At 38.1% G+C, this 22,552-nt stretch overlaps 1 protein-coding gene across 1 annotated transcript in view; it reads left to right on the top strand.

The window, feature by feature from the left end:
- The window catches only part of Zc3h6 (zinc finger CCCH-type containing 6), a 51,234-nt gene extending 30,156 nt beyond the window's left edge, over positions 1-21,078 (top strand). Inside the window, exons 5-12 of the mRNA XM_038330199.1 lie at positions 1,395-1,531; positions 6,433-6,549; positions 7,122-7,233; positions 11,500-11,609; positions 13,392-13,645; positions 15,263-15,765; positions 18,824-19,063; positions 19,530-21,078. Of these exons, the coding sequence (XP_038186127.1) occupies positions 1,395-1,531; positions 6,433-6,549; positions 7,122-7,233; positions 11,500-11,609; positions 13,392-13,645; positions 15,263-15,765; positions 18,824-19,063; positions 19,530-20,983 (2,927 nt within the window). The 3' untranslated portion in view covers positions 20,984-21,078. The remainder of the gene's footprint in view (positions 1-1,394; positions 1,532-6,432; positions 6,550-7,121; positions 7,234-11,499; positions 11,610-13,391; positions 13,646-15,262; positions 15,766-18,823; positions 19,064-19,529) is intronic.
- Positions 21,079-22,552: the final 1,474 nt, after the last annotated feature.

Genomic DNA, 22,552 nt, shown 5'->3' with positions numbered 1-22,552 from the left:
CAAGGTCAGACCCTGCCTCAAAACAAAACCAAACTAAAATAATCAATTATGAAAAACAAATTTCCACAATTTAAGACCATAGCCATACACAGACGTTTGAATCCATATGTCGAGTTGACATCTGAAAAGTTGATAGGCCAGTATTTTTATAACTGTACTTTTCAGCATGTAAAAGTGCACATTCTCTAAATTCCTGTCAGCACAAATTCTTATAGTTTTGAGATAAATACGAGTGTGTTCTCTATTTGCTATTTAATTTCTTTATTTTTAAATTTGTTATTTTTAAGTGTGTGTGTGTGTGTGTGTGTGTGTGTGTGTGTGTGTGTGTGTGTGTGTCCCCACGTGCTTCAGGTGCCCACAGAGGCCAGAAGAGGGCATCAGATCCTCTGGAGCTGAAGTTAAAGATGGTTGTGAGTTGCTTAATGTGGGTTCAGGGAACTGAATTCAGGTCTTCTGCAAGAGCAGTATGTAGTTTTAACTGCTGAGCCATTTCGGCAGCCCTCTTGATTTCCTGTAACAAAGTGAAAATCTTCACATATTTATTGGTTGCTTAATAAGTCATTAAAAAGCTTATTCTGTATAACTTTGATAAAATATTAAAGTTACATTTTATTATAATTTGGTATCCTGTTTGTATTGTTTTCAGACAGAGTCTCACTGGGTAACCCTTCCTGTCCTGGAACTCATGGTAGTACTCTTGCCTATGCCTCCCAAGTACCAATATACAATTTTTCAAATATTTTATTTTTTGCAGTGCTGGAGATTGAACCTAGGGTCTCATGTATGCCAGGCGAGCAGTCTACCAGTAAGCTGTATCCCTGGAGCACTCTTTTAGATACTTTTGTTGGGTACAACATCTTATTGCGTAGCCCAGTGTAGTCTCAAATGTGTATTCCTCTTACCTCAGCCTCTCAAGTGCTAGGATCAGCCTCTTTAATGCTAGGGATACACTTTAAAATCCCATCATTTTCAAAAACAATGAAGATAGGTGTGTATATATAGAAACAAAATTATCAGTAGAAATCTGACTTGCTTACAGATAAACTACTGTTATATATATATATATATATATATATATATATATATCTTAAAATATGAATATAATGGTTAGTTCATTTGTTAATCATCTTATTCCAAGATGGGAAGGGAGAGACAAGAGTAGCTTTTCTAGACATGGATACTCTTAAGCTTTGCATCCTGTGCAGCTAACACTGCCATCTTCTGAGCAGGAAGCAACACTCAAAAGATAGAGCTGGGTTAACTTTCTCACTGGCTCTTAGGGGGAAAAGGATGATTCACTGTAGACTATTAAAGACAGATTGGTACTTGTAAGCTAATTGATGTTAGTTACACTACTTTTCTGTAATATTTGAAATACGTTTTAATTTTTTCAGGTACTGAATATCGAATTAAAAGTTTTAATACTGGTCATGGACATATTTCGCCGAAGAAAATCAAAAGAAAAGAACACCGTGGGGCAAGAGTCACTAAAGGGCCTAATGTCTTTTCAGGAATGGATGACTTTCAAGAGGTACTGAGAACTTAGATGTAAGGAGGGGAAGACCTTTTTTTCATTTTTAAATTGCTTGGTTGTAAAGAATGCATTGTAACTGTAATACTACTATCTGAATCAGTGAAAAATTTTCAGCTGAGATCCAATGAATATGAATAAAATTCTTCCAAAAGAATTTACTATAAATTAATACATATTAGGCATGGTATTAATATATAGATACACATTTAAGAGACCTAGGAATAAAATGAGTGTATGTGAAAAGCCTCAAAATAAAATTGATATGTTTCCAAGCAAAAACATACCCCTATTCTGCCTTCACTGTGCTTTCCTTTCTTAGAGGTCATTCTCCCCAATGCAAATAGCTGTAACAGGGGAATATAGCTCAGTGGGCCAGGGAGGAAGGTGCTAGTAAGTTTATCTAATTATCAGAGCTGAGAGCATTGAAAAGGGGAAAAGGGTGTATAAATGATCAGAAAGATGAACTTAAATACTTTTTATGTAACAGTTATTCAGCAAATACATGTTAGATTGAGTTGAATTTTGATGCATGTATATTTCAGCAGCTCTGACTTGGAGCTATCCATTTATGTGTTCTATCACAGTTCTAGCTTTGATTCAGTTAGATGGAGGCAAGCGTGCTCTAATGTGCTCATTACATTTTATGTATTTTGTGCTCATGCATGAATATGTAGGGGCAGCACAGACAGAGGTCAGAAGACAACCTGCTGCTGCTCTCCACCATGTGGGTCTCATAGGTTCTGGGATTTGGTGCAGGGGCCTCAACCAACAGACTCCCTCATAGGCACCAGAATAGACTTTTAAAAACAGCAACCTTGGCCGGGCAGCTGTGGCTCACGCCTTTAATCCCAGCACTCAGGAGACAGAGGCAGGTGGATCTCTGTGAGTTTAAGGCCAGCCTTGTTTACAAGAACTAGTTCCAGGGCAGCTAGGGCTGTTACACAGAGAAACCCTGTCTCAAAACACAAAAATCAAACAGACAAAAAAAACCCAGAAACCTTGAGTAAACTACATGGCTATAGTTTGAAAATGCTTGCTTTGGGGCTAGAGAGAAGCCTTAGCGGTTAAGAGCACTTACTGCTATTGCAGAGAACACAGATTCAATTCACAGCACCTACATGGCAGCTCATAACCACCTATAACTCCAGTTCTAGGGGATCTGACATCCTCTTCTGGCTTCTTCAGGCACCAGGCACACACATGATGTACATAAATACTGTAGGCAAGATATTCATACACAGAAAATAAAAATAATACATCTTTAAAAAGAAATAAAAATGTTTGCTTTTTGATGGATATTTAGATAATGGGCACAGGTTTCTTACTGTGTACTACTTAGAATACTATTTAAGGGTATATTCACAAATTTGATCTAAAAATAAAAACTGCCATAATGATATTTGTACCCCTGTATTTATTGCTGTTTTATTCTATGGTAAAGAATTGAAGAATTGGAATCAATCTAGTTGCCCATCAACTGACAAATGGGTAATGAAAATTTGGATATAAAATTGATAATTTTCAGTTCTAAAATTATGTAATCACAAAATTTTCAGGAAAATAGATGAACATAGAATATGTGATGTGAAACTAGCCCTCAAAATCTTAGAAACAAAAAAGTGTGTGTTCACCCTTATATGTAGAATCTAGCCAATAGTAGCTGTGTACATGTGCACATGTGGGCACAGTAGAGCATGTAGAAAGAGAACAAGAAAGGCCAGATAATAGGAGCGAGAAGGACTGAGTAATGAACGCGAGCTATCAAAGGGCATATTCCCGTGTTTTTCTAGTTCTAACTCGGTCATGGACTTTTCAGTTTACATGGTGGATACGTGCATAATATATTTGGTAGTGAAAGTATAAAACCCAATGTGAAGCTCCACAGCTTCTCTTTCAAATGACTACACTAACTACCTTCCTGATGCTGTGACTCTTTAACACAATTCCTTATGTTGTGTGATTCCCAACCATAAAATTATTTTCAATGCTTCTTCATAACTGTAATTTTACTACTCTTATAAATTGTAATGTCAGTATTTTTTTGGAGATAGAGGTTTGCCAAAGGGATCATGACCCACAGGTTGAGAACCACTGGAAGGTTATTGAACTGTGAAAACTTTGGGTCTGGTTAATTTCAGTGTGTGATTTTATTTGCAAGTATTTTTTTATAATAAGGTTTAAAAAATTAAAAGTTTGTGCTGAAGAGATGGCTCAGCAGTTAAGAGCGCTTGTGTTTATAGATGATCTTGGTTTTGTTCTTAGCACCCACATAGTGGCTCACAGCCATTCATAAATCCAGTTCCAGGGTATCTGCCACCCTGATTTGACATCAAGCACCAGATACTCACATGATAGATTGACATACATACAGGCAAAACAGTCATACATGAAAATAAACAGATCTAAGAATCTTTTAAAGTTCATGACCAGATTAATTTGTAAGATGCAGTAATACCACCCTGATTTAGGGGATATCAGTCAACATTTCATGTATGAAAAGCTGTAAGCAGGTTAGGCATAAAGAGGCCTTTTTTACTTTGTTAATCCATTGTTCTCGGCTCTCCTTTCCTCATTTACTAGCGTTTAGTCAGCATCTCCTGTTCCATGGATAAGAGATTTCATATCATAGTTTTTGCTATTACTGTATCTGTTCATTTTCCTAGACATAAAAGATTTCTAGAATGTGTTGCTTTTAAGTAAAGTAAACCTTTTAAGTAAGTTTGCTCCATTCCTGATACTTATACAGTAGGCCTAAAAATAATTCATTCTCAAAAAAGTTCCTGTCTGTTTCTACTTAACTCTGTAAAATGAAGGCATATAGTGTTAACTCTTGAGGATGCCTGCAAACACTAGCATTTTAAACGCCTCTAGATGCAGGCACTAACTAGTTTCTTTATTACTCAGTAGGGAAATCGAGATTAAAATTTATTATCAACTGTGTTAGTTAATTGACTGTAATGAGAGAAACTTTGTATGCAAGCATATGTGTCAGTGTGTGTTCATGTATGGTGCACGCACATGTGTATGTAAACACCTTATATGTGTTGCTCAAGAGCTGTGCACCTTCTTCGAGACAGGGTCCCTCATTAGGCTGGCTGACTGGTCAGAGATCCCCAAGAATCTGCCAGTGTCTACCTTCCTAACACTGGGATTACAGACACAAATCACCATGTCTGACTTTTTAATGTAGATTCTGGGGCTCAAACATAGGCTCTAATGTTTGTCTCATTCATTGTACTGACTGTACTAATCTCCCCAGCCCAGAGATACTTATGATTCTATGTTGTGTGATATTTTACTCTTTTGGATTTTTGAGGGGCCTGCCACCCTAAATAAATGACACTCAAAGGCTTATTCTTAATTATAATTACCTGGCCCTAGCTTGGCTTGTTTCTAACCAAACTTTTCTTAACTTATATTAGCCCATCTACCTTTTGCCTCTGGGCTCTTATCTTTCTTACATCTGTATGTTTTACTTTCTTTCTTACTCTGTGGCTGTCTGTGTTGCTGAGTGGCTCCCCCTAATTTCCTCCTCCCCTTGTTCTCTTGCTGCTCCTTCTTGCTCCCCAGATTTTTCCTTCTATTTATACTTTCTGCCTTTCAGCCCCACCTATCCTTGTTCCTGCCTCAGCATTGGCCGTTCATTTCTTTATTAGACCATCAGGTGTTTTAGACAGGTACAGTAACACAGTTTCACAGAGTTAAGCAAATGCAGTGTAAACAAAAGTAACACACCTTAACATAATATTCCCCAACAATTGTAGGCACATGCAAAAGCCCAAGGGAAAGGGGAAACTAATCAGATGAGAAAGAATAATAGTTACTGGGTTCATATTATGTTCAAGGCATAGTTCATACTTGAAAAGCATTATTATATAAAATTTGTGATTGTGTATCATTACCGTTAGCCTGCTTCAGTGATATATTCTGCCTTCTTATTCCATCTTATACTTAGGACCGAAGTTGAATAGTAAGTGGGAACTACAGAAAGAAGTAAAGCTGTGAAGTTGCTTCTTCACTTAATGTACTTTTTTCTTTTCCCTTAAGTTTGAAGGTAACTTGTGACTTCTGTTCTTTCTTCTCTAAGGAAGTGTACAGAAACCACACTGTACAAACCTCTCATCCCAGCATCTGAACACATGCACTGAAATGGGAAGACAAATCACTTTAGTCGCTACCTTTGCTTTTCTTACTGGAAATTAGATCAGGTTTTTGTTCCATAAAGGATTGTGAGCATTTCTTGTATCCTAAAGTTCTTTCTGTTACATGATTTCATTATGACTGCATAATATTCTACCACCTTAATGTAGCATAGCATAGTTGATTGATATCCTAGTTTTGTCTATGTTCAGTGTTTCCAGTGGCAAGTGATTTTGCATTAATTACAGTAAATAAATTTTTGTGTGTGCTTCCCTGTTCTTAGACTAATTCTGAAAAGTCAAAATTCTGTATTTAACAATTATGTATTTGCTAATTTTTGTGGTGCTGGGGATTGACCTGAACCTTGTGCAGTGCTAGGCAGGTACTGACATGCTGAGCTGCAGCCTTGGCATCAGGGTGGGTGTTTTAAAGTTGCTGATAATGTTTCTCTCAGCAATTCATAGGAGTCTATATTTTATAGTACCTTTACCCAATCTGAGTATTATTATGAAATTTCAAGCCTTTTATAATTTTATTTTTAAAATTTATCTTTAAAAGGAAAAAGGCTCCCTTGCAGCCAGTTGTAACAGTAAACAAGACTACCAGAAGCATTTCTCTCCAGTTAAGCGAATAGACTCAGAATGTCTAATCTTGATTACTATTAATAGTTAATTTATACTGCTTTCCAGATCCATGTAAGTATGTTTAATATGTATTGATATTTCATATCTTACATTCCAGTGAATCTTTTCTTACAGTACAATAAGCCAGGGAAAAAGTGGAAAGTTATGACTCAGGAGTTTATTAACCAGCACACAGTGGAACACAAAGGAAAACAGATCTGTAAATACTTCTTGGAAGGGAGGTGTATTAAGGTAAGTGTTACCGTAAAGAGTATGATAGAGCATTCTAACTTTCAAAGTAATCTTTAGAATTTAGTCCTTTGAGGAGTGGATATTTTCTTTTACTGCTGAGATAGCTTCAATAACGCTAGATATTTAAGATGTACCTTGCATGAAATTACTGTATACACAAACTCATTTAATTATATTCTGGGATAGCAACAAAGAAAGGGAAGAAAACAGATTTCGCTTGGCAGATGTGTTAACGTTTGTGACAGATAGCATTGTGGCTCTCTGGCAGTGCGACAAAAAGCATTCATGGTCTGGCTGGAGCACGGCCATTTACTCCTACGAATGCACTGCTTAGCTGCTGCTATTAGCTCTGATGTATATATGACACCAAGAGGTTAAATAAGTTCCTATGCCATGTGTAGAAATGGTGGGTGCTTGTGGGACACTGGCAGAGTGGGCAGGACTTGAGAGAGATTATCTGCATCCTTGTAGCTCAGTATCTCACATTAAGGATAATGACTAGAATCCCACCGTGGACACATGGCAAGAATAGATCTGAATTCTTCCTTTCTGTTTTCTTTTTGTTTAAATAGGGAGATCATTGTAAATTTGATCATGATGCAGAATTGGAGAAGAAAAAGGAGATCTGCAAATACTATTTACAGGGATATTGTACCAAAGGAGAAAACTGCATTTATATGCATGATATCCTTTATAGAAATGTGTATCAACTAACATACTGATATTTCATCATTGTGGTTTTTAAAAAATCATAAATACAATCTAAAAATCCTAGCTTGGTTTTATATTTAAAGTGACACATTGTATAAACCCAGTCTTGTCATCCTCTCTACTTCAAACATGCCAAGTGCTCAGGAATATAGGAATGCATTTCTTTATAACCCAGGGGAATAGAAAACCTTAGTATGGCTCAAAACCAGAATCAATAAGGGAAAAGACTAAAAATTTGACTGCAAGCATTTAAATTTTACAACAAAAATCTCCAAGCTAAGTAAACACATTAAAACATGGGAAATTATATAAAAATATATGAGTTTCATAAATTCTGTGAGAGTTTCCTAAAAATTGAGAAGATTTGGAGCAGGAAAGAAAGATAATTCACAGAAAAAGAACAATAAGTAGTCAAAAATCAAATGGAAGGATGCTTTGTCTTGTTTGCAGTAAGAGGAATATAATTAAAACCACACCAAGATAACAGCCATCAGATGCATACACACACACATACACAACACACACACACACACAACACACACAAACAATTTGTTATTAGCAAGGCTATGAGAAAAGAGACACACTAGAATTTTCTTGATGGGAAGGTCACAGTAGCACACCTTTATCTATTGTGCTGTTTGTCCTCCAAAAGAGTGTATTTGAGCCGGTTTTGGCGACACATGCCTTTAATCCCAGCACTCCAGAGGCATAGCCAGGCAGATCTCTGTGAGTTTAAGACCCACCTGACCCATAGATTGGGTTCTAGGACAGCCAGGGCTACACAAAGAAATTCTATCTTGAACCCTACCTCCCCAAAGAGTGTATTTGATAATCTGACAAATACACCTCATTTCTTTGTTAAAATATAATTTATTTTGGTCAAGAAAATACAAGTATATTGTTTTCAGATTTGATAGCACTTTTTAGAAACCAGATATCAAATTCTGTTTTTTTAAAGTTTCTACTCTGTTCTTATGGTTTCATTTCACTTGTAAATAAATGATATTTTATTTCAGTAACTTTTGTTATATTTCATTATAGTTTTTTTATTATTCTGGGGGGTTGTTTGCTTGTTTTCTGTTTTTGAGACAGAGTTTCACTATATAGCCCAGACTGACTTTACACTCACCTTATTGCCCAAGGCAGCCTTGAATTCTCTTGGCCTTGTGGAATTGCAAATGTATGTCACCATGACTTTTATAATTTTAATTATTTTCAGTATACCTTTACAGTAATGTTTAATAGTAGTGATTGGGGCAGACAAAATATTTGCCTTAACATAGTTTTTTAAAAAAAAAAATCAAAATAAGTATATTTTACAAAGATTTTTTATTAATTTAAAAAAGGATTTTGAATTTTATCAGTATTTTTTGCATTAGCCAAAATTATCTTGTGTTTTTTCTCCATTGAGTTTGTCCTTCTGCTTGTCTTGGGTTTTGTTGTTGTTATTGTCTCTTTTGAGACTTTGTGTTGCCCTAGAACTCAAGGGGGATGTGGACCATTCCAGCCGTGAATTCACAAAGACCCACCTGTCTGTGCCCCCAAGACTGGGATAAGAGGAGTACACCACCATGCCTGAGATGCAAGATAGCTTTAGTGCCACACAGGTATTCCCAAATGCCTGCCACCCAAATGGTACATTTCCACTATCCATCTGAATTGTGTATTTTCTTTAGAAATCTGTCTCTAAAACTTCAAGTAAAACTAGTCTTTTATTGTTGGGATTTTTATTTTTAACATGACATATTCAATTCCCTTTATTTCCTTTATAGATAAAATTTTTTCTTACCCTTTTTTTGTTCTCTATAATATGTAATCATTGGAAAAGAATGACACATATATATTAAAATCAACACCCTTTTCTATAATGACTAGAAATGTTTTCCTTTTAAAAGTACACTTGTTTTAGTACATGCCTTAACCCTCATCAAAGTTTCTATTTGCAGTAAATGATGGTTAACACAGACCCACAGCCATCCAGGGCAGAGAATAAAACTGGTATGCTAGACCTAAATGGAACATGTATGTCACCATCCCACGCTTGTAAGAATAGGCAGAACTGTCAGTGAATTATTTTGTTCCTCCTGCCCCCTCCCAAATTATGACACTTACTATTAATTATAAAAACTCGGCTGTTAGCTTAGGTTTGTTTCTAAGTAGTTCTTATAACTTAAATTAACTCTTTTTTTTTTTTTCATTTACTTTCTGCCTCTTAGCTTTTATTACTGTAGTGGCATTTCATTTATATTTTAATAAATAAAGCTTGCCTGAAGATCAAAGAGTAAAACAGCCCCACTAGTCAACCTTACAGAGCAGACAGTGGTAACACACACCTTTAATTCTAGTAGCCACACTAGTTTGCCTAGAAACCAGGCGGTGCATGCCTTTAATCCTAGTGGTGCACGCCTTTAATCCTAGCCCTACAGAGGTTTAAATACTGGGGGAGACAGCTCACAGAAACAGTCTCATTTGAGATTTCTGGAAGCAGGATCGCCATTTTCAGACTGAGGTAAAGGTAGGAGCAAGTGGTCAGCTATTTTGCTTTTCTGAACTTTAGGTTGAATCCCAGTTTCTCTCTCTGAGTTTTTAATTAACCGTGCTTCATATTCCTTCATCTCCATAGTGTTCATACTGCTCACTGCTTCTCATGCTGTCTCCACCTTTTTCCTTCCCAGCGTCCTGTATTTGGCTGTCCTACCTATACCTCCTGCCTAGCTAATGCCAGTTAGCTTTTTATTAAACCATTAAGAAGGCTCCTTGGCAGCCTGGCAGTGGTGTCGCATACCTTTAATCCCAGTACTCGGCAGGCAGAGGCAGACGGATCTCTGTGAGTTCGAGGCCAGCCTGGTCTACAGAACTAGTTCCAGGGCAGGCTCCAAAGCTACAGAGAAACCTTGTCTTAGGGGGAAAAATGGCGCCTTGGCAAAGACACATCTTCACAGTATACGAAAAGGTCATTCCATAACACAAAACTATATTAAGAACCAAAGGCAGTGGATGACTACAGGGAACAGTGTTTTCCAGACATAGCAAGACTGTTGCATGTATGAACTCAGAACAGGTGTGACATCAAGCACAAGATGTGCAGACTCAAGAACAATAATTCAAGCATGGAGAGGGGATGTTGACAGGAAGTCCCACCAAAGCTGGGGAGCTATTAGGTTTTCTTTTTTTAAGTATTGCTTTTGGTAGGTCGACTGTGCTCCTGTAGGTCACACTCCTAAGAATATATGGATAGCACAAATTAGACTTGATGGTTTTGGTTTTGGGGGTTACAAAGTTGGGAGGATAGAGAAGGTAGTATATCTGAGGGGAGTTAAGTAGTGAATATTATCAAAACATTCTGAATGTAATTTTCAAAGAACTAATAAAAATGGAAAAAGTACATATGTATTTATAGAATAAGAATTTAAAATTTTTAATGTTTCTAAATTATTAAAATATTGATTTATAATACATTACTAGACATGATTACGGGTTCTTCAGTATAGCAAATACTAGCAAAGTTGTATTGATTTAGCAGTTTTTTTATTGTGGTAAGAAGACTTAATATGAGATATATTCTCAACAATTCTTTTTAAGGTTTATTTATTTATTGCGTATACTGTATTATGCCTGCATGTATGCCTGCACGCCTAAAGAGGGCACCAGATCTCACCATAGATGATTGTGAGATACCATGTGGTTGCTGGGACTTGAACTCAGGACCTCTGGAAGAGCAGCCAGTACTCTTAGTCTCTGAAACATCTCTCCAGCCTACTCTTAACAATTTTTAAGAAGGTATAACATGTAAGTGTTGATTGTAGGTACAATGTTATACAGCAAATATCTGGAAGTGAATCATCTTTATAACAGTTTTTCAAAGGAAAAAGACTTGACCTTGGGCCTGGGATGATGGCTCCGGAGAATGCTTACTATTCAAGCATGGGGAGCTGAGTTCAGATCTCTAGCACCCATGTTAAAGTTGGGTGCAGTGGCATGTGTACATAGTGCTGGGCTGTAGATGGAGACAGACAAATCCCTAGAGGTCACTGGCCAGCCAGTGTAGCTGAATGGTGAGTTCCAGGTTCAGTGACAGACTGTCTTCAAAATTAAGGTTGAGAGTGATAGACACTCGGTGTTGACCTCTGCCCTCCATGTGTACAGGCACGTGTATGTGCACATGTGCATGCACAGATCTGCACATACACACAGTTATCCTTGCTTGTACTCAGTCTGTTCCTTAATGTTTTTGTTTACGTGAATTTCCTTGCAAGTTTTATCATAGTGGAGCAAAGTGCTACCAAGGAGACAACTGCAAGTTTTCCCATGATGATCTGACTAAAGAGACGAAGAAACTTTTGGACAGAGTGAGTTGTGCTTGTGCACTGTTGGCTATTTGTTAGCTCTTTCCTCGGATTTTACTTAAATCAGACCTTATAAAGAGTATTTTATAAGTTGCTAAGAAATTGAGGAACATCCTGTATGTTTTGTTCTAGTAATATAGTTTGTTGGAAAATAGAATTATTGGTCTAGAAATTTGAGAATATTTTAATCTGATCCCTATTCTGATACTAAAAGAAGTAATTTACTTTGAACAATACTCCAAACTTACTAGGGATCAAGAGTTCTAGAATCTTGGCCTTTATTTAAAGATTGAAAAGAAGGGCTCTAGTCTTACTGTAACTTGTTACGCCATGTTTGGTTGATATCCCTGCTAGGCCTTCTCTCTTCTGAAGCAAAACAGGGCAGGTGGGTCTCGGGGAGAAGGGAAAGGGACCAGAGGAAAGGAGGGAAGGGAAACTGTGGTTGGGATGTAATATATGAGAAAAGAATAAATAAATTGCTTAATTAAAAAGAGAAAAAGAAAATAAGGGTTCATACAAAGTTGCCAAAGTAGCAAGATAACTTTCTTTGGAGCAAAGTTGGATTGGAGTGGGCACTTGTCAGGAATGACAGTGGGCACATGAGTGGGGTTCAAGAAGAAGAAGAATGTAGCATGTAGTTCTCTATTTTAAAAAATTATTATTTTTATCTTCTTATTTTATGAGTGTTTTACGTACATGCATGTGTGTGTACAATAGATGTGCCTGATGTCATTGAAGGCCAGAAAATTGTGTCAGATCCCCTGGAACTAGAGTTACAGACGGTTTTGAGCTGCATCTGTGGATGCAGGGAACTGAACCTGGATTCTTTGGAGGAGCAGTCAGTGTTCTTAACCACTAGGTCATTGCTCCAATCCCTACTTCTCTATTTTGCTTAGTAGTAGTTTAGGTCATATAATAATTTTTTATTGCTCATGTCTCCTTCCATAATACAATCCGATTTTAATCACATATATATCAAATTATGCAAAATGTGCTTAAATAAGATGGTAAATAAGTTACCCCTAAAGTCTACTTTAAATACATAGTTTACCTTACTGTGCATGCACATAAAACCAGTTGATGCAGGATCAGCCTTCTGTTTTTCATATTAAACATTGAGAGTACACTTGAATAAAAGATGTCTAAATTTGATTGTTACTTGTAGTGGAGAAATCTGTACTGTTGTTCAGAAATGAGAGTATATGTAGCCAAGCAGGTGGGGATCCTAGGGGATTCTGAGGTTGCTAGGTACATTATTTGGAGAGGGGTATGTATGTATAGTTCATGCAGGTAAAGTGGCTAGGCTTCCAAGTGCATTGTTACAAGAATGTGTGTGTGTATCTATCTGTCTGTGTCTGTGGTATGTGCAAAAACTAGAGAGAGTTCCAGACTAAATTACCTTTTATGTTTGACTGCTTTAAACCACTTTGAACCTCATTCTGTGTATTGAAAATAATTACTCATCTCTGATCCATTTAAATTTTAATGTTGGGGCTGGAGAGATGGCTCAGTGGTTAAGAGCATTGCCTGCTCTTCCAAAGGTCCTGAGTTCAATTCCGGCAACCACTTGGTGGCTCAATAACCATCTGTAATGAGGTCTGGTGCCCTCTTCTGGCCTGCAGACATACACACAGACAGTATTGTATACATAATAAATAAATAAATATTAAAAAAAAACTTTAATGTTAATTTTTTTCTTTTAACGAAAGTAGCTTACTGAGGTCTTTCATTTTCAATGTGAGGAGGAAAGCTTGTTCTGAGGCACTAACCTCTGCAATTGTCCAGGTGTTGAATGCTGATGAAGAACTTACAAATGAAGATGAAAGAGAACTGGAAGAACTTAGAAAGCGTGGCATAACTCCTCTCCCCAAACCACCCCCAGGAGTTGGGCTTCTGCCAACCCCGTCAGAGCCCTTACCCTTTTCTGATCCTGAAGACGATTTTGAGGCAGATCTTTCCGATGATATGAAGAAAATTCCATCTCTTTTTGAAATAGTCGTAAAACCTACTGTGGATTTAGCACATAAAATTGGGAAGAAGTAAGTTAACACCACCAATATGGCAGCATTCTCCCCTAAAGTTCAACATTAAGATACCAAAGAGCATCCCAGGTCATTCACATGGTTAAACCTAGGCAGAGCAGCGGTTACCTGGCCTGGGTTGGGGTTGCTGCTTCCCCTTTCTCTATGCCCTTCCCCTTCTTTCCTGCCCCCAGTGGTTTTCTCGGGGATTTTACACAACCTTAGACACTTTGCTGTATACTGCACTGGCAGGATGCATTTGACTTCCTTCTACTTACTTAGGAGCTTCCATTTTCAAATGGCTGATATGCTGTCTCCTACATTTGGTTCTGACTCTGGTAAGCCGCATCCAGTCTTCATTTTCTAGCAGGGCCATTTCAGTCCTGATTCCTGTCCTTTAGTGAACGTATACCCAGGCCCCTGCTATGTATTATTCTTTAATACTGAATGCCCAGAGAAGCGATGATACCTCAGCAGATGAGGAATAAAAAACTAGAGTAAATATCACAACTAACGTGAGCCAGTAAGAGTATTTCAGTTAAAGTTAAGGAGAAAACCAGAAATGGTGGTAGATGTGCTCATGATGTCAGAACTGGGGCGTTGAGAGGTGTGCTGTTTCGGTCAGCTTGACACAAGCTAGAGCCATCTGGAACAGGAAACCTTAGAGAAGATGCCTTCATCACATTGGCCTGTAGGCAAAACTGGAGGAGCATTTGCTTGATTGTTTGGGAGAATATGGCCCATGGGGGTGATACCATCCTAGGGCAGGTAGACCTGGGTGAAGAAGCTATGAGAGCAAACCAGTAGAAGGCAGTGTTCCTCCATGGGCTGTTTCATTCCCCTGCGTTCCTGCCCAGCTTCTCTTCATGATGGACTGAACTGTAAGACGATGTGAACCCTGTCTTCCCCAGGTTGCTTTGGTCGCAGTGTTTATCACAGTGATAGAAAGCAGACTAGGACAGGAGACTGAAGTAGAAGGGTTATATGTCTAGGGCCGCTAGGGGCCATAGAGTGAGAGTTTGCCTCAAATTTTAAAAGGATAGGAACACCCACCATTTTGCCAATATCATAATCAATGAAGTAAATGAAAGATATAAATATGTTAAGATTAGAATTGTAGTGGGAGACTCATCACTGGGCAATTTCTCTCAGCAAAACCAAAAAATAAACTGACAAAACTATTAGAAATGATAAAGTCAGCATTAAAAATGAAATCTTTTGTATGCCATCGACATAATAAGCTTCCATTGGAGATCATGATCAGAGCTATATGTATAGATATATGTAAGATTTTAATTTGATTGTAGACAAGTTTGTATATATCCAGAAAAACGAAGAGTCTCCTAGTGCTTGGTTTCAAATGACTTTATTTATATTTGCAGTTTTCTTTATTTTCCAAACAGCTGGCAGTGAACAGCAATTTAGAGAACCATATCTAAATGAAAGCAAGAGATGTGTGTTTTTAAGTAATCTATTAAATACACAGGATTCTAATTGAACATAAAAGATCATCCTTAACTATTATCTATGTAGGATGATAACATTTTTGTTTGTCTCTTTGCTTTAAACTGAGAAATACTGCTTTTTGTTTTTGTTTTTGTTTTTTATTTTTATTTTGTTTTGTTTTTTCCACAGACCACCAGCATTTTACAGCAGTGCCTCACCACCAGGACCGCAGTTTCAGGAAGGCAGTCCCTGTCCACAGCACATGTACAATTCTGAGTCAAGTCCAGATCTGGGACCTAATGTGCCTCAAGGTTGTGATAGTCCTGTGAGGCGTCCAGGCTCCCCTGGCCATCACCCATGTGTGGGACCTCCTGGTCCCCCAGTGCACGAGAGTGCACCTTTGCCACCTGGTCCACCTGAAACTGTAAGCTCTCATAGTCAAGCTGGAGGGCTTACTCAGTTGGACATATCACCAGCCACGGGTAGAGCTTATCATTCCCCAAGCTTTCCAGGACCTGCGATGAAAGTCCCTAGAGAGAACCACTGTTCTCCAGCCTCACTGTACCAGCAAATGCCTGGAGAGATGCAGCTTAGCATGGACTCCACGTCCCCGCAAGTCCCAGCCGAGGTTTATGAGGACTACTACTCACAGCATGCTGCACATAGTTTTCAACCACCTGATAACTCTGCTGGTAAGTTGAAGGCAACTAATTTCCAATTTAAAATGTTAAGACTTGCTTTTCATTAAAAACATGCATTTTTAAGTTAAGTAAAATTGATGAAATTGAAACCTTCAAATGTTTTTAATTTCTTCAAAACTATAGGAACAAAACTTCAGCTAACTTCTGATGCAACAAAATTTCTGATAATATTTAAGAATACAGAATTTAATGTAGGCAGAGACTGCATGTTTGATCCCAGCTGCCTAGACCCAAATAATCACATAGAAACTATATTAATGACAACACTGCTTGGAGCCGGGCGGTGGTGGCGTACGCCTTTAATCCCAGCACTTGAGAGGCAGAGGCAGGCAGATCTCTGTGAGTTCGAGGCCAGCCTGGTCTACAAGAGCTTGTTCCAGGACAGGCTCCAAAAGCCACAGAGAAACCCTGTCTCAAGAAACAAAACAAAACAAAACAAAAAGACAACACTGCTTGGCCAATGACTCAGAAATATTTTTAGTTAGCTTTTACATCTCGAATTAACCCATTTCTGTTAATCTTTGTATCACCATGAGACTGTGGCTTACTGGTAAAGGTTCTGGGCATCTATCTCCTTTGGCAGCTGCATGGTATCTCCTTGACTCCACCTACTTTCTCTATATATCTCTGTTTGGATTTCCCAGCTGGATTCACTCTGCTAAGCCACTGGCCAAAACAGCTTTATTCATCAACCAGTAAAAGCAACACATATACAGAAGGACATCTACATTATCTCCCCTTTCCTGACTAATTAAAAAGAAAGGCTTTAACTTTAACATAGTAAAATTTTATATACAGAACTGTTATCAAGCAAGAATTATAGTTAAAATTTTTTGTGAGTCTAAAGTTTTATATTTATCTTTTATCATAACTAAAGAAAACTATAATTAAAACTATTTTTCTTCAACTCCATCAAAGACCCCAGAAGGAAATAATATTACTTAAATAAACAGGAAATGCAGTCAAGCAACTTCCAAAATTCTAGAATTGACTTAGACATCTCACTGCCTGGACAGTCACCCACAGTTCTTCTGTACCATTGGGGCATCCATCTTCAGCCTGCAGGCCCATCGTATCCAGCAGACTTTTCTGTGAAGCTGGAAATTTGAAGATCTGTTCTGCCTTGTACTGGCTAAGTTCATCAGTTGCTTTCTTCTGTGTTCTGCAGAATGTCTGGCAGTTTGTCAGTCACTTTCTTCTGTCCTGCAGAATATCTGGCAGTTAAATGATCTGTACAGGCACAATACCTTAAATAAGAGTAGAAATATACATATAACTAAGTTGACCTTAAATTTGTATTAATACACCAAAGTCTATACAAATGTAAAGTACTTATATCTATATTATATTCCCCTTTAAATGAAAACAAACATTTATAAACAATCATTTTGGGAATTTGGATGTAGTTTTCTCTAAATGGTTTCCTGCTTTTTGTTGATGAAGTATTTTTAGGGTTCACAGAGAACTTTCTGGGGGGTATTTTTCCATCAAACCACCTTAGCCTAGAGGGAATCCACAGGTTTCTATGGAAATAAAAGCAGAACCTTAGGGCTGGAGAGATGGCTCAGCTGTTAAGAGCATTACCTGCTCTTCCAAAGGTCCTGAGTTCAATTCCCAGAAACCACATGGTAGCTTACAACCATCTGTAATGAGGTCTGGTGCCCTCTTCTGGCTTGCAACCATACACACAGAGAGAATATTGTATACATAATAAGTAAACAAATAAATATTTTTTAAAAAGCAGAACCTCTTTTCCATCCTTAGACTCAAATTCTGAAGTTAAGATACTTTTATAAAATATATGTTGATTTAGCTTAGCAGCCCCCAGAATCAAATGTCTCTCTACAGTCAAAAAATTCAAAGAAAACACAATATTATACATAATCAGACTCTCTGTGTATATTCCATCTTTATGTGGCTTATTTTTCTTTACTCCTTTAATCTATGACTGTCTGTAATCTTTTATATTACTTTTGATGTCTCTTTAAAGACTTTGTTTTATTTTTTAAACCTATTTCTTTTTGTAACTATCTATACTTCTTCTCTCTCCCAAGCCTATGTACTTTTATCCAATACTGTGACCCATTCAGAGGTCTTGTTCATCTGAATCTGTCTTTATTGCATATCTGTAATCATTTTCTGACTAGGAGTGCTTTTTTTTAATGTTAAGTGGGTGTGGTTAGGACCAACTCCACAGCCCTGCCTGTTTTCCCCAACCAGTCTAACATGGCAGAGGCATGTTCACTACCCCAGCTTCAGGGACACAGCGAGTCTGTGTCACCATTAAGCAATTTGTAACATGCTGCTCACAAACGCCATTTAAATGTTCCATAGCAGGACCTCCTGAGAGAGCCACAGCTGTTTGTGCAGCCAGTATGAACCAGGAAGCCTTCTTAAAGGAGCAGCATCTCTGCTTGCAGCCAGAGAACAGAGCCCACCCGAGAAAATGCTACTACCAAGAAACTGTGTTTATCTCTGTTCTTTTGTGTCTAGAGTCTCTTCCCGAGCTCTCTCGGGTTTTATGTGGATGTAGTCAGTCCATGTTGGCACCATTTGTTGTCGGTGACTTCTTATTCATTCCTGGCTGCCCGGGTCTGAATAATCACATAGAAACAATATTAATGACAACACTGCTTAGCCAATAACTCAGGCGTATTTCTAGAGAGCTCTTACATCTTGAATTAATCCATTTCTATTAATCTGTGTATTGCCACAAGGCTGTGGCCTACCAGTAAAGGTTCTGGGCACCTGTTTCCTTCAGCAGCTACATGGCATCTCCTTGACTCCACCTACTTTCTCGCTATATCTCTGTTCAAATTTCCTGCCTGGCTTCACTCTGCTAAGCCATTGGCTAAAAAGGCTTTATTCATCAACCAATAAATCAGAACATATACAGAAGGACATCCCACATCGATTTAAAACAATAGACTTTAGACATTTTAAAATATTTAATTATATAACTTAAGAATTCAATGTGGTAATTAGGAGAGATTCAGTCTCTTACACTTTGGTGGAGTTTGAGCTCACAGTGTCTCTTTTGTGTCTGTAGATGAGATGTGGCCTGAAGAATTTGCACCCCAGCAGCCTCCCACTGCCCATGACTCATCTAACCTTGGGAGTGGGCCTGACACCAGCAGCAATATGACAGGTCACTGCCCTCTGCCTGCCTCAGGGCTCCCTCCTGCAGTGCAGAGAGCTCTTTTCATCCGATTGGCTCAGAGATACCAAGAAGAAGAAGCAGCTGGCACCCAGCTTCATAGAACATCAAGCAAGGAAGAAGGTTTAATAGGTTAGATGTTAAAATGAGTTCCTCTGCACCATCACCTTCCAGTTTACCTTGTAGTCCTCGTCTTATAACTGTTCCTGGCTTCAGTGACAGGCTTTAAATAGCAGTTGCAAAGGTTATATTTATACACAAGCATAAAAAAGATGTCAGATAGAATAGTCTTCCTAAAAGTTTACTTGAAAGTCACAGTTTGCCTTACTGTTCCTAAAACCAGTTGATGCAGGATCAACCCTCCCTAAACATTGAGAATACATTTGAATAGAAACTGTCTAAATTTGTTTGTTACTAGGAGTGGAGAAATCTGTACTATTGTTCAGAGGCGAGAGTACATGTAGCCAAGTAGGTTGGGAGGTTGGGAAGGATCTATTTTAGTGACTATACTAAGTTCAGAAATAGTATTGCTTTTAGTCTTAATTAAGGTCACATATGAATGCTTTGTTTTTGACCACAAGCTTCTGTCTTTGTTTAGATGATACAGTTAACTGGTACTCCAGCAGTGAAGAGGAAGAAGGAAGTGGTGTCAGGTCAATACTGAGAACATTACAGAAACAAACAGGAACTCTAAGAAGTCAGCAGCACCCTCCCCCAGAGCTTGGCATTCCTACTGATCCGAGACTTGCTAAAGAGAAGAGGAAAGGAAGTCAGGTGGTTGACCCTAGGCTTCGGACTGTCCCAAGGCAAGACCTTAGGAAGCCTCATGAGTCTGTCCCAGTGGATCTTAGACTTGCGTGGGACCCCAGGAAATCAAGAGGGAATGGAAGTGCTCCTGCAGGCTCTTCTGCTAGAGGAGCAAAGTGTGATTTACATCATGCAAATGCTGGTACAAATCGCAAACCCAAAAGAAGAGATGATGATGATGAAGATACAGAACGAGAACTGAGAGAAAAAGCCTTCTTAATACCTTTGGATTCTTCACCTGGAGTAGTACTCCAGGATCCAAGGTCACAGTTAAGACAATTCAGTCACATTAAAATGGACATTATCCTAACCAAACCCAACTTTGCAAAACACATCGTGTGGGCTCCAGAAGACTTACTTCCAGTACCTTTACCTAAACCTGATCCAGTATCTTCAATCAATTTACCTCTGCCTCCACTTATAGCTGACCAGAGGCTCAGTAGGTTATGGAATACAAAAAGTGACCATCAAAGTGCTCTGTCCCTTGATCCAAAATCAGCAGCCAAAGCCAAAATGAATCTAACACAGAGAGAGGGCTACTTAGAACAGTGTGCAGACTTACATAGTTCAGGAGGTAAATTAGGAGACCCTAGGCTGCAAAAGAATTTTGACCCTAGACTTCACAGACTGCCCAATACAGAGTCACATCAAGTGGCTATAAAGGACTCACATGTATCAAAGAATGCCCCAAACTTAGCCAGATCAAACCCTACTTTATCCCAGCTTTCAACAGCATTACCTACCAATGCTGGTCCTGTGGCTCTTCCTCCATATGCCCCCAAACTGTCTTCTTCAGCTGGCCTTCCACTAGGAACTTCAAGTTCAGTTCTTAGTGGCATTAGTTTGTATGATCCCAGGGAGAAGGGTTCATCATCTTCATCAGAGCTATCAGCCATTTCTTCAGAAGAAAATGCAGAGAACCAGGAAACAAGTGGTTTAAAAAATAGTGATAAAAATGACCCTTCCCCTGGAGAAGTGATCCTACAGAAATCTCCTGCAGACATGGAAGTCCCTGGTGAGGGGCCAGTTGACATGCAGGCAGATACTCTGGGGAGTGCTGATAAGGTCCAGGTTCCTGCTCTGCACAGTCTTCCTATTCAGGCCTTAACAGGCTTAATTAGACCTCCATACAGTGACCCAAGGCAGGCCAGAGAGCCAGGACAGGGAAGCCCAGCCCCAGACGATGACAAGTCTCTGAGAGAGGTTTTTAAGACATTTGATCCAACTGCGTCACCATTTTGTTAGCTGTGGCCACCCTCTCACAGTTCTCTGCTGTTTTGTAACTGGTTTACCTCTATAGTTTATTTATTTTTAAATTATAAGCATTTTTCAGCTGCTAGTATCAGACTAAAGTCTGTGGTATTTTATATAATATTTTTATAACTTCAAGAGACTGTAGTATAGAAATACATATCATGTTAGCGTTAGTAAAAGTACTTTTTTTTCTTTTTGGTTTTTGAGACATGGTTTCTGTGTTGCTTTGGAACCTGTCCTGGGATTAAAGGCGTATACCACCACCACCCAACAAGTAAAAGTACTTGTTACTTGTAAGTAAGTGAACTATCATGAACTCAACACTCAGCCCAAGTAAATGCCAGTTGTCTTTCATAATCAATGTTTAGGTTAACAACTAACACTTTTATATGGTTGTTTAGTTTCAAGCAATATGATATACATTAATTTTGAGAATCAGTATTTTAACTAGGATCCTCTCTGCCAGCACAAAACTGATTAGTGTATAATGCCAACTGCTAAGTAAAATGCAAGGTGGAAACATTTAAAACCATAATTAGCTCAGCTCGTGTTTAAGGGCATCACTTCATTAGCATTGGCAACACTGTTTGTGTACATGAAGCACTTGAATGTTGTATCTTTTAAAAGTATTTTGTTGTACACTGTATCATAGAAGCCGAAAGAAATAAATAAGATGTTTTGCTACAGTAAAAAAAAAAATCCGGGGTTCTGTAACAGAACTTTTAAAATTTAATTTTTCATATAAATAGTTATGAGTTTATTGCTATGTCACATTGTGATAATAATGTATGTATTTCAGTGTTTGGTCTTTAGCTACATAATTTTTATCTCTTTCAAATGATGTAACTGCAATAATTGTGTTCGTTATGACTGGCAATTTTTAACAATTTTCAAAGTGAGACCGTAGTAATTATTAAGCTGATAATGTTTTAAATGTCTAGTTTCTATATTTTTTCTTGCATAGCAAAAACTTCCACTGAGATGGCAGATATATTCCACTGTATAGGGTACCAATAAACAATCTTTTAGATCTCACATGACTGGTTCTATAGCAGAGGTCACCTGTGTTCTAATTATTTAATGTTCTCATAGCTTAGAAATTTAAGTTGATTAGAAATTGTATTTTATGACAAATAACTTGTATTCATTTTTGTGTATTCGTTGGTGAGTATAGACAATGACACCTGTGTTTTATGCTCTAACCCATAACTCACAGTGTTACACTGGCATGGTCTCTTGAACTGCTGGCGTATGGCAATGTCTGCTGCGATGCCTCCAGGAAATCACTTGTAAAGGGGAATTTCTTATGAGACAAAGGAGGTAATAACTCCAGTGCTTAAACAGAGCGCCCAGCGAAGCAGTTTTCACAGTTCACAGCAAAGGTTTTTGTTTCTATTTGTTGCCTAAAATGGCTCTGGATAACAGGGTAGGATTAAAGATACTGTTTAAAGCCACCATAGAAACCATTTTCTGACTTACTGTTTAAATGAACTTTACTGTTAATTGAAAAGTCAATAAAGTAGTTAAAACTGACAAAAATATGTATCCCAAAGTAGTACA

This window comes from Arvicola amphibius, chromosome 5 (genome assembly GCF_903992535.2).
Source record: "Arvicola amphibius chromosome 5, mArvAmp1.2, whole genome shotgun sequence".
Taxonomy (NCBI): Eukaryota; Metazoa; Chordata; class Mammalia; order Rodentia; family Cricetidae; genus Arvicola; species Arvicola amphibius.
The sequence above is the reverse complement of the archived record's forward strand: the minus strand, read 5'-3'. Positions and strand labels throughout refer to the sequence as shown.